The 12,705-nt window shown below is 47.9% G+C and overlaps 1 protein-coding gene and 1 long non-coding RNA gene across 3 annotated transcripts in view; one reads left to right on the top strand and one right to left on the bottom strand.

Annotated features, from left to right (window-relative positions):
• The window catches only part of LOC119802578, a 68,584-nt gene that overhangs the window by 14,670 nt on the left and 41,209 nt on the right, over nucleotides 1–12,705 (top strand). The window lies entirely within an intron of this gene.
• Nucleotides 1–12,705, bottom strand: part of Tmc3 (transmembrane channel like 3) — a 43,859-nt gene that overhangs the window by 8,921 nt on the left and 22,233 nt on the right. For both annotated transcript variants that reach the window (XM_038313577.1, XM_038313578.1), the window contains exons 11-18: nucleotides 12,581–12,690; nucleotides 9,781–9,859; nucleotides 8,340–8,588; nucleotides 7,667–7,795; nucleotides 6,909–6,976; nucleotides 5,033–5,161; nucleotides 1,926–2,036; nucleotides 507–632 (exon numbers count right to left, since the gene is read on the bottom strand). In XM_038313577.1, coding sequence (XP_038169505.1) covers nucleotides 507–632; nucleotides 1,926–2,036; nucleotides 5,033–5,161; nucleotides 6,909–6,976; nucleotides 7,667–7,795; nucleotides 8,340–8,588; nucleotides 9,781–9,859; nucleotides 12,581–12,690 — 1,001 coding nt within the window. The remainder of the gene's footprint in view (nucleotides 1–506; nucleotides 633–1,925; nucleotides 2,037–5,032; nucleotides 5,162–6,908; nucleotides 6,977–7,666; nucleotides 7,796–8,339; nucleotides 8,589–9,780; nucleotides 9,860–12,580; nucleotides 12,691–12,705) is intronic.

Here is a 12,705-nt window from a genome sequence, read left to right as displayed (position 1 = left end):
CAAAATTATCTACATTGCTGCAGAGTACTATACTGGTACTAATAGTATCCCGTCCCATTATAGTGGCCACAGTAATCCACCAGATGCTGTGGCTGAATCAGTAGCTATGCAGATGTCTCTTTGTGGCATGGTGGCTTGTGCCACTCTAAAGTGTGGCTCGGATCATCAACTCCTGTAAGTGATTTCTGGATGGATTAATGTCATTTCATTATTGGACAGCAGTGTGAGCATGTGGTCACACACACACACACACACACACACACACACACACACACACACTGCTGTCCTTAAAGGGTGAGGGGTGTGGCATCCTCTGGAGGCTGAGAGGGGCTGATGCCCCTTCAAGGCTGAGAGTTATGACAGACTGTGGAGCCTGGGAGATGTGGTGTCCCCTGTGGTGTCCCTGGAGGCCGAGAGGTATGATGGCCTCTGGAGGCTGGGAAGTGTAGTGTCCCCTGGAAGTTGTGAGGATGATGCCCCTGGAGGCTGGAAGGTGTAGCACTCACAATAGAAGCAGTACGGCTGGGAGTATCACCACGGGGCTGCTGATGTGTCCCACCACAATGTGAAACCATGCAGGGAAGTCATTCTCTATCGTCTCTGACACGATGTCATAGATCTTCTCTTGCCCGCTGTGAGAAAGGAAAAGGTAACTCTGGATGTGACTGCTTTTGGCTATGGAATGATTCAAGACCTATCAAAAAATGTTTGGGTGTCTAGAGGTGGAGCTCCCAAACCAGCTACAAAAGCTGGAGGCAAATTTCCAAATGGCGAAGATGCCTAAGGCTCCCAGAATTTCTGTGAAGTAGTCATTTAGCCACCCAGTAGGGCTGGAGGTGGGCAATTGATCACAGTACAAGTACACCGACTTTTTAATGAGCAAATGAAGACACCTCCAAGGGTTTGGGGTGTCAAAATTAAGTTGTCTTAGGCATCAATGAAGACTGCAGTTGAGATTTCTGTACAGCGAGATACTGTAGACATCAGCCATATAGATTTGTATATAGCCAGATGTTCCCTCCCTCCCTCCCTCCCTCCCTCCCTTCCTTCCTTCCTTCCTTCCTTCCTTCCTTCCTTCCTTTCTTCCTTCCTTCCTTTCTTTTTATTTTAAGATTATATTATAATTATATCATTTCCTTCTTTTATTTTTTCCCACCAAACCTATTATAGACCCCTTCCTTGCTCTCTTTAAAACACATGGTGTCTTATTAATTGTTATCAATATGCATATATGTATATACATATATTCCTACATACATAAATACAACCTGCCTGGTTTATATATTTCTTGTACAAACATTTTCAGTTTTGAGGCAGAGTCTTACTTGGTGTAATGGTGTAAGAGACAAGCCACCCCCTTTGTCATGCCCCCCCCAGTCCACTGAGGCAGGCAGATCCTCCTTCCTGCTGGCAGCCTGAGTCTCTTCTCTCTCTCTCTCTCTCTCTCTCTCTCTCTCTCTCTCTCTCTCTCTCTCTCTCTGGCAGCTTCTGCCTTGCTCCCTTCTCCCCATTTCTCCCCATTTCTCCCCTTCCCCCTTCTTTCTCTCTGCCTCTCTCTGTGCTCTTCCCCCTTCTCCCTTCTCTTCCATAACCCACTAAATAACTATCCAACCTCATTCTGCATGGCGTGTGCCTATCTATGTCTCTGTCTCTCACCTACAGAGTGGTTCCCTGCCTGGGACTCACTGCCCACCATGGCCCGTGGGCCCCTTGGGGAATGCACCATTTTATTTTTACCATAACACTCGGGATCTCAGGCTGGCCTTAAACTTTTGACAGTCCTCCTACCTCAGCCTCCCAAATACTAGGATTTAGAGGTGTGATGAACCATACTAGGCTTCTTTTTTCCCTCTTACTTAAAAATATTATATTATATTCATTGATCTGTTTACTTGTTTACTTATTTTTTTTCCTGTGCGTGTTACCTGAAGGGACCACAGTTGAGAGATGGTTTGTAGTGGACAATGGCAAAGATGGTTGGCAGCATGCAGAGGAAGAGCATGAACAGGAGCATGGCCAGGTAGAAGTTGTTGGATCTGCAGAAAGACCAGTTATCATGCAGCATTCATGAGCCTGAGTGAGTGCATCCTAATAACCAACCCAGAGGCAGACGGCACCTCTGGACATGGAACCAGTCTCTAATCAGGGGCCCAGATGGCTCAGTTGGTAAAGTGCTTGCTGTACAAGCATGAGGACCTGAGTGAGTTTAATCTGTAATAATTCTAGAAATCCCAGCACTCGGGAGGCAGAGACAGGAGAGTCCCTGGAACTCACTGTCCAGTCAGGCTAGCCAGACTGGCAAACCATAAGGCAGAGAGTAACTGAGAAAAATCAAACTCTGCCTTCCATACTTACACACACACATGTGCAATGCACTTGCATACAAACATAAACCAGCATGTGCTTGAATGAGGATGTGCATGCTTGAGCGCTCATGCGTGCACACACACACACACACACACACACACACACACACACCTGTGCTGTGTATGAGGGGCCTGCACAGCATAGAAACCTGAAAATCAGCTTTCAGCAAAAGGCTTCCAGCCCAACAAATTCCCTTCACAAACAGTGGCTTGGCACTTGTAAGTTATGAGCCAAGAAGGCGGTGGCAGTGGCTCCACCCCTGTGTGCCCGGCTTCTACCCAGTTAGTGCTACAGGCAGCAATCTTAGAACTGCTGCCCACACACCTGGGGCCCTACCTAATTGTCGTGGAATATTAACAGGGCCATTGCACCTGGCATTTCCTCTGGAGGGATGGCCACTTAGGCCTTGAAATTACCTCTTGTAAATATCAGTGATTGTTATTTATATAAATATCTGAGATTTATGGGGTCGCTCTATCTTGGAGATTTCAGAATCTCAGTTATGAGACCTTCCGGGCACACCTGGACTTCTTATAATGACTATGTTTGCTTAGGTAATGGTTCCGTAGGACAACCCCTAGTTCAGATAAGAGATTCAGATAAGTGAATTCGGGAATCCACTAGCTAAATGATCTTTCGTGTATCAATAAAAAGATCTCTTCAGAGCTCCTGGCCAGTCAGTCCACCAGACTGGTCCCCTTGCTGCTTTTGCTGAGCCTGAATTCATTTTGCACGTGCTCTCTTTCTTGGACTGACCAGTGTAACTTAGAACACTGATGTCTGGTGCCTTCCTTTCCTGCTGCTGCCTGGAGCTTGCCTCTTGGGTCTCAGGAGAGACCCTCAACCATCTGCCTTGGATGACATTTTTCTCTCTGCCCCTTACTGCTCAGAGTAAATAGTCCCAGGCTGGTATCAGGGCCTTCAAGGGCCTGGCTTCCCCAACAGTGACTAAGACCAATTTGATATATGAGGCCCTGTATATAGTTTATTGGTCTAGTGATGTTCAACTACCCTGTCTGTTGGTTTCCCCATCTTCCCCATTCTCTGACAAAAAGGGCTCAACCAGAAGTCCTGCATGGACCGCGTTAAGTAGGTGCTAACGCTTGTACCCTCTGCAGTCCATGCTGACGTGTAGTTGCCTTTGTGGGGCCTTTGGGAGGTGTGGATTAAATTAACTACATGTAAATTATATAAAACCACATACATCCAAACATAAGCATAAGTGTATACTGGTCATCAGGTAAAATATAAATAGATTGCTTTCCAGGTCATGTTAAAACATTTGATAGCCACTGACAGAGCTGACAGCCACTGATATTAATTAATTAGTTACTGTGATAGTTAATGTGATAATTAAATTATCAGATAATTATGTGACAAAACACTAACTGAGGTCTAATCAGGAGACTCAAAATGTGTTAGGAATTCAGTCATGTGGCTAAGGTGAAATTCAGGAAAGAGTAAGCAGCATCAGGATTGTAGAACAATTCAAACTTTTTTTTTTTTTTTTTTCGAGACAGGGTATCTCTGCAGCTTTAGAGCCTGTCCTGGAACTAGCTCTTGTAGACCAGGCTGGTCTCGAACTCACAGAGATCCGCCTGCCTCTGCCTCCTGAGTGCTGGGATTAAAGGCGTGCGCCACCACCGCCCGGCAACAATTCAAAATTTCAACTGTGAAAACTCATGTGTCCGTGCCCTAACACTCAGTGTTCCACCCTGTGGTGGGCGCCTGACCAAAGGAACACGGTCAAGGGTGTTGGGCGTTACAGTCAGCAGCTGGGAGCAGCCACACTACAGATAAAGAAATGTGAAGGCCAGTTTTGTGTGTTTCCTCAGCAACACGAGGAAGGAAAACAAAATTTTGAGTGAAGGAAAAACAAACAAACCAATGTGAACACAAAGGCACACATTCTGTGTGTGTCACGTTTAACACAAACGGCAAAACCAGGCAAACCCAGCTAGTTCTGGAGAAATCAGGGTAACAGGAAGGAGGAGTGATGTATTCTGGGGATCACTCACGTTCTGCTTTTATGTGGATGCTGGTTGTATCTTTGTGTTCAGCCTGTGAACGTCCAAGCCTGGTAATTTCTAACCTGTGCTCTTTTTCCAAATAGTCCCTAGACGTGAGTAAAAACTTAAGAACAGACATGCCAAGAGCTTTAAAGGGATGTGTTAGCATTCGGCCATTCTGCGGGCCTGCGCACCGTCACCTGTCAGGACGTGCTTGTCAGTGTTCAGGGAAATACCTAGCCAGTCTCAATCTGTGTGCTTGCGCTGCGTAGCTGCTGTATGCATGCGCCAAGGCCCCTTTAAAAGCAAGCTCCACCGTTCCCCCCCCCCCCCCACTAATTCCCGCTGCTCCTCCTCCAAAGAGGCAGGCAGGACTTTCTGTGCCCCCACACCCAATAAACTCTCAACAGGAGCTCTGTAACACCTCTCTTTCTTTCTCTCTTTCTCTCTCTCTCCTCCCCGCCATTTTTTTAAAAATTATAACGGGATTATGACTGATTCCAAGGGGGAGGCATAGGCAGTGACTTCACGGTGGTAACTGAGTAGAAAAACAGCAGGGTTTTGATAGGCACTGTGCTAGGAGCCCCCTTGTCGGAAGAGACATGCGCTGAGGATATATACGGTCTCAGTCGAAGGCAGACGCTCCCGTTACCAACCTGGAGGCTCGAAACACTTGCTGGTGCGGGACATTGCAGGTCAGCACTGCCCAGCTCCTCAGGTACATCAGCCCGATGAGCTTGAGGACATTGAAAGCTGGTAGGCACGGAGAGAAGAAGGCCCCCATCCTGCAATGGCAGAAGGTCAAGTCAGCCTGTGTGTGTCCACACCCAGGGCTGCATTCCAGAGCCCCGTGGCGGCGGAGCAAGGGCCCGAGACATGATGTTTACAGAAACCTCTGGAGAGCTGAGACACAGTCTCCACATCCCAGAGGTTCGACTGGTCCCTGCAAGTGGGCAATGGTAATGTGTTTGTCCTTCTCCTAGTTTAGCAAAGGGAAAGGCCTTCTCTGGAGAGTAGCAGACACTGGAGAACTAGGTCCTGGCCTAAACTTTAGACTTTGCAGTTCTGGGGCAAGAATTAAGTTAATAAGTTACTGAGTTTCAGACTGAATCAACACAGGTTAAACATCCTCCCCCACACACAACTTTTGTTGTCCGTTGCTCTCAGCACCCTTGTACATGTTAGCTTATTTATGCTTCTGAAATTGTGAAAAGGAGAGATCAGGAGGGCAAATCTAGGACAATTCATCAATTTGATCGAAGACATGGTGCCAATAAAGTGACCCTAGGTCTAGATGTGGACTCTTTTAAGAACAAAGTAAGTGAACGGGGAGTCACTACTCAGCCACCCCAGGGACACTGGGGCATCTAGCCAAGGTGCAAATGTCAAACGCAAAACAAAACCCAGGGCTTGTGCTTTGGTTCAAAATCAATTTGTATTGGATTTGCAATTGAACTGATCCCTGTGGAATTCAGAGTTAGTGGCCGGAAAATTAAGTGTTTAATAAGTAAGAGTGTTTTAAGAACAAATGTTTGCTTTCTTCTGGCAGGCATGCCTCCTTGTGCCCCTGTCGCCTCCGCCTCCTTTCTCACCGCATTCCAGGACTGAGGTGGGTGACTTGATGGGGTTGCAGTAAAGATTAACTCAGTGTGCCGGGGACCTAGCACATATTAAATAAATAGTGCAGATGACTTCAAACACCAGATTTACACTATGGGGTTCCCTATGCGTTGTGTGACTGACGGAGGAGGTTATATTTTCTGAATGTATAAAATATCCATGCTTCCTCTTTTTGTTTGACTGATGGTACTTGGACCTACAGTGTCATTTGTGGTCCCATAGGTAGAGCTGGAGTGCTCTCTCTCTCTCTCTCTCTCTCTCTCTCTCTCTCCACACTGACTTCCCAGGCCTGTGCACACCCCCTCTAATAAACTCCATAGCGGGTTTGTGGCATGTTCCGTGTTTCCTTCTTACTCATACACCACTGAGGAGAGAATGACAAGATGACCCTTGTTAGTGCCCTGGTGCCCCTAGGAATGGAATCTACTTGGTAGGAGGTGCCCCAGGCAAAGAGGTTTGCCAGGGCCTTGGTCAGCTGCTAGGATGTGCTAGCTATCCAGAAAAAATAGCCCTCCATCTGGCCCCCATGTCTACATGAAAGAAATGATGGGAAATGCCCAACATGGGGCTTGGCTCTGAGTGTCCCACACAGTCCCCGACACCTTCCTGCAGAAAAGTCCCTCTTTCTGGGTTACTTCCCTCCCAGCTGAGGGACTCCACCACTTCCTATGCAGACATTTTGGGGGGCTGGGACCAGAAGTGGTTTAAAAGGGAACCACTCTCTTTGTTATTCTTTGCTGTAAACCCTCAGAAAGTCACCAATAAGATGACCGTGCCTGAGAAATAGTCCCCTTGTCGATATTCTTTCCTGATGGTGATTGTGGCTGTGTGGGTTTATAGGTCCACCTGGGCTTATTGAAATCTTAGCCCAATGAAAGACATAAGCGAAGCTGAAGCAGCTTTGAGACCTACCAAATCATGCCTTGATTGTAGACTAGGTGCAGCACATTCTCCGCGATCTTGAATTCCCCATATTCAGGCTGGTAGAGAAAAACATTGGCGTTAAAAACAAAACCACTAAGTCCCTTGTACACAGCGGCTCTATGTGGCCACTTGGACAGACTTTCTTTGCTCTTATAGATACTTAGAGCAAATGGTGAAATATAAAGCAGGGGCAAGAGCTAGCCTTGCATGACCCCTCCTCTTCCCTCATGACCCCCTTTGAGGTAACTCTGCCCACTGGGGCTATGCTTGTATGTAGCAGTTTCCTTGGATGGAAGCATTCCCTTCTAGAAGGAGGAGGATCAGGGAACTTAGGAAAGCCAAGACTTCGAGGCTCAGGAAATGTCCGCGGCTCAGGAGGCCCTCCCATTGGTTATACAAGCAGTTACCAAGGAGACCAAAGGCTTCGGCGCAGATGTCTGTAAGATGTGCAGCATGCTTTGCTGTCATCACCCGTGCTGGCATGGGAATTTTGGTGAAGTAGCTGCCTGAATCACCCATGGGTACAAGTAACCCTTCACCCATGCCCTCTCAAGTAACCCCAAGATCTCATAGGTTCACTAAGCTAGACTTGAGTGGACTCACTTCTAGTGTCTATTTGAAATGAGCAGAAGCAGACTCCCCAGAAAACATCATGCAACACAAGCCTGACTAATTCTTAAGCAGGTCAGCAGCAGAAGGCAAATTTAGTTCTAGAACCGTCCCCAAGCACACAGCATTCCACTTACAAACTTGCTTTCCAGGTCCCAACACCAATAGTCGCTTAGGTAGCGCACGAAAAGTCCTCTGAAGAAGTCAATGAGGAGGATGCTGGCCACCGTGAAGAGCATGTCAATGACGGACAGCTTCAGCATCTCCTGCAACACAGCGGGTCCTGCTGCCACCATGCCCCGCCCCTCCCCTAGTCCTTCCCATCTCTGTCTTCCCCACAATCCTCCCTGTTCCACCCTGTCTCTGTCCCTTCCCTGGAGCCAGAGCCAGAGGTCATCTGATTTATTCCCTTCTTATCTTTATACAGCACAGGGGCAGAGAGAGGGGCTCCTACCACATCATGGCTGTTTGGAGGGTATCTGTTACTTTGAGTTTGGGTCACAAGGCAAAGCCCATACTATCCGCACAAAACTTGGGAAGACCCTGAGGTCTGAGGTTCTGAAACACAAGTTTTTAACTATGTGTGCTTCAGTTTCCCCATCTGTGCCTATGAGGCTGAGATCAGCATCCTACAAGGACTTTGCTTAGTTACTACTCCCCGGCAACTTTGCTCTGATTACTATGATTAATTTTGAGACCTGGAACCTAAGACAATAAAACTTCGCCAGATGGTTTTCTATGAAAAAGGAACGGTGATACACCCGAGAGTTGTCATGTCGAAGGGACTTCCCGAGGGGCAGAGGCAAACACCTGGCCAACATATGTCTCCCAGCACTGTCCTTGGGGGCTCTGCATGTAGGGCACCGTCTTGTTGGCCTTTGTGTGGGGCATGATGGTAGTCAGAATGCTTGTCTCTTCCAAGACCCATGTGCTGGCGTTTCTCCTGAGCTCCACTCCTTCCCCGGGTGTGGGCCACTGCGCTTCTTCAGGCACCATTCTGGTGGCATAGAAGGTGGAAGGATCTGCCCAATGGCTTGTGATGTTTTTGGTAGCAGCTTCCTGTTGAGGGGGGAAGGAGAGAAGGAAGGAAGAAATAAAGGACATTCTCATGTTTGTAAGCAAGAATTCAGCTTGGATAAATGAAGGGGACCACTGTGTTGCTTTGGAGTAACTATTCTCTTTCCTTCCATCCCTCATTCTCCTTCTTCCCCCATCTCTTTCTCCACCTCTAGTCTCCTTTTCTCTCACTCCTTGTTCCTCTCTTCTTTCTTTCCTTCCCTTTTACTATTTGACTGGAAGTGACCACACCCACAAGACACCAGCTGAAATAGATAGTGTCCACTGTTCCCTAATGAGTATCAGAAATGGTTCTAGGTGATACATTCCTCTCTTCTTAACCTCAAGGGGATTTTAGATCAAGTTTATAAGGATTCAGGGAGACTAATGATCCAGACAGAATGCTAATAAGTGGCAGGTAAGGACCAAGGTCTTTGTGACTTCAAATCCCCGGCTCTCCATAGTCTCTTTGGTCCATATTTCCTGAAATTTATGATGTATTTTGTGTGAATGACCCTCAGAAAACTTCTCTCTGTCTCTCCTTCCATTTCCCTCTTGCTCAGGGTGTCGTAGAAGGCTGAGCAGGTTGAAATAAACAGTAAAGCCACTCTGTGGGGCTGGAACTGGAGCACACTCTGAACTGTTTGCTGTGGCATCCACTTTCCATGTGCCTGTGGCCTGCTCATCCCCTGGGGGTATCTGAAAGAGCTGTTGACAGTCTTTCCAGATGGAGGCATAAAAATAAGATATCATGGCCCAGGGAAACACAGTGTCAACAGCCCAGGCTCTCCTAACAACATTGTTTGTTACTTTTTTTTTTTTAATCTGGAAAGTGGGTTTTAAATTTTTCTCCACGTCTTAAAAAGTGGCATGGTTTGAGATATGCCATAAAAAACATAATGTAAGCCGTAAAGAGGACAAAGAGGATGAAGATGCTGACATGGGGTGCTGAGGGGGTGCGATGACAAGAGGCTGTTCATTGTGGACAGTGATGGGTGGAGGACCCTTCAGTCTAGGCCTTGATGTTGGGTGAACATCCAGTGTAGGCCGTGGTAGCAGGTGACTGTCCAGTCTGGGCAGCAGGGGGAGGAGGCTATGCAGTCTGAGCAGTGATGGCAGGTACCGTACAGTCTAGGCAGCTATGACAGGTCCCACCCAGAAGTGACGGTAGGTGTTGTCCCATCCGGACACTCACCTCAATGTTCATGCTGTTCACTTTGTCCAGAAGGGCAATGATCAAGCTGTAGAGATTGCCTAGATACAGAACCAGGACCCTGAAAAATCACAAGACATCTTAGAAACAAGGTAATTGCACACAGGACCAGCAGTCTGGGGCTTCCAGAGAGTTCCAAGTCATCATGCGCACGATAATACGACAGTGGTTGCGGCACGTGGCTTTCTTTCAGTTATCTGGGTGTCATTGAAAAACCACAGATTATAGGGCAGGTGTGATTGCTCGGCGGGTACAGGCACTTGTGGCTATGCCTGACCTCTGACTTTGGTCTCCAGGAGCCACACAGTAGAAAGAGAAGGCTGACTCTCACGAGTTGTCCTCTGAGTTCCACACATATCACGTGAAACACACACATACACACACACACACACACACACACACACGCACGCACACATGCACATGTGCACACACCCCCTCACATGATAATGTAAAAAACAAAACAAATCACAGACTACGAGAATCATCCAGCTTCAGCAGGATGGGTGGGGTTTGGAGTCTGCATCCTCCTCAGGTGATCCCACAGTAGCCATTCCTGGACCAGCCCGTTAGACACCCTAGTGCGGCAGAAAGAACGCGGGTTCTGTGGGGGGTGATAGAACATCTGGTCCATGCTTTTTTGGTCTGCAGGTTTATTGCCTGGCGTCATTCCACACAGTTCTCAGCAAGTCTGTGTTCCACTCTCCAGAAAGATGGATCACAGAGAGTTGTTTCAGCCTCCATGAGGTTGAAAGGGCCAGCCTGGCGCGTGTAGATCTCAGCACCACCTTTGGACAGATAGGCGGGGCTCCACGGCAGCACGAAGGGCAGTATTCCAGCCACACCATGCAAGCAGCTGCCAGAGAGTGGAATCTGTTTGCTGAAGTCTATGCCAATCATATTGACATGATGTCTGTTCTCCCAGAGTGGACTATTTGGAAAACACATCCTGGCACTGCCCACAATGGAGCCTTGGGGCTTATGGGAAATCTGTCTAAAGAAATAAAGATGGACAAGGAAAGCAGCCTCTGCAGAGCCTTCGCAGGGTCAGTGATGTGTAAACGTGGAGGCAAATCCAATGACAGGGAAACAGCTTTATCTGAAGGAGACTATTTCCACATGGAAGCAATGACCCGCACATCCATCCGCACCGCCTCTTTCATCCGTATGGGGTTCAGGTGATGCCATATGTAGGTAGGTAGACAGCTTCTCAGGGAGACACCCTTGCCGTTGCTTTTCCTCTGAAACTATGAAGGGACTCCCTTATGCATCACCCCAGGATGACCTCAGCATTTGCCTTGGCCTGTGTGGGATACAGCCCCGCCCACGGCACATGAGTGCTGATGGAAAAAGCCTGCTGACTTCTTGGCAGAGCCGGGGCTTTTGCTAGGGCTCTCACTGCATCTTGGATGAAAGGTATCATGGTCTTCGGTGAGTTAATGGGACTGAAATAATATATCTTGCTTTTATTACCAAAACGATGCCTCGTTTGTCCGGGGTTATGTCTCTCTGTGGCTCTGTTTCTCTGGTTTTGAGTATGAATAACGAGGCCAATCTGTGTAATAGGATTGCTGTTACACCAAATGCAATAATGGAATTGATTGTCCCCAGTGCCCGTGGGCAAGGAAGGAACTGAGGAAGGTACTTCTTATCCAGGCTGGAGAGGTGCAGGGTGGAACAGAACACGGGAGGGTGAGTGGGCCTGAAGCTTTGTCCCAGGTCTATTCCGTGCTGTGGGTTTTTGGTCAACTCCTTGATTTTCTGGTGATGGTGTTCTATCTTTATGGCAGTAAGGTTTCAGGAGTCATGGAACTGGAGGCTTCAAGCCAAAAAATACTTTTCACCTATTTTAGTAAATAAAGTACTGTCAGACAGCCAAGCCCTTTGTATGCCCTATCAACCGTGGTCATTTTCATGCTTCTCCCTTAGTGCTTGGGATGGAGATGGATGCATAGATGGCAGAATCTAAAATATTGGCTGCTATGTCTTTTTCAGAAGGTATTTACTGACTCCTGAGTAGAAGCAATCCTTCTCAGGGTGTTCTGAGGTTTGGGGGAGTGTCATGAATTGTTGCAGGAGATGCCAGCGTGGACAGGGACTTCCTATACCATGTTCTCTGCTTACCAATACATCACTCAAGTGGAGGAGGAAGAACTCCAGGGAAGAAAAGCAGGTTTTTTTTTTAGAAAGCCAGCCCTTGCTAGACACAGATGTGGCTCTAACTCTCGAGGAGGCCGTCTTGGAGTGTCTGCTTGCACACACAGTCTGCTGCAGCTCAGACAACATCTGCTTTCAACATCTGCCGCGGCAGCCACTGGCTGTCTTGGTACCGTGCATTGCCTTGTGCAACTTTTTGCTTGGGTAGTTAATAGCTGAGCATGTCTGGCAAACAGTGAGGGTCTATTTTGCCACTCAGAGTCCAACCACAGGGGGAATTCAATAATGAGGAAACCCAGACACACATTCTATCATCTTGCTGCTCCTGTGTCTGCTTTTCCTGCCACGCCCCCTCTCCCCCTCTGTCCCTCCTCCTCTTTCTCAGCTTCCTCTTCTTCATTACCCATAATTCCATTTGCCTTACCCACATCATTCTGTTCGCTCCTTCCCTGACTCCTTTTCCTTCATTCCCGTTGTCCCCCTGCTTTTCTTGAGCTATGTCCCTAGGGAAAGCTTTATGCTAAGTGCAGAAGAAAAGAAGCATGCCGTATCTCTGCAGGAATCCAGTCCCTTTGTGGGTGGATGATGGCTGAGCCACCTTGGGGCTCTTCTGGCCAGGATGCTATACCTTGCTAACTGGAAGCGTAGCGTCGTCCTGGGGTGGTACATCTCCAAGGCAGCAATAAGGTCAAAGGCAGATGGTGCTATCATGGTGACAAGGGAGACCACCACACTCACCTGTAGAGAGAGCAT

This window comes from Arvicola amphibius, chromosome 12, assembly GCF_903992535.2.
Source record: "Arvicola amphibius chromosome 12, mArvAmp1.2, whole genome shotgun sequence".
Taxonomy (NCBI): domain Eukaryota; kingdom Metazoa; phylum Chordata; class Mammalia; order Rodentia; family Cricetidae; genus Arvicola; species Arvicola amphibius.
The sequence above is the reverse complement of the archived record's forward strand: the minus strand, read 5'-3'. Positions and strand labels throughout refer to the sequence as shown.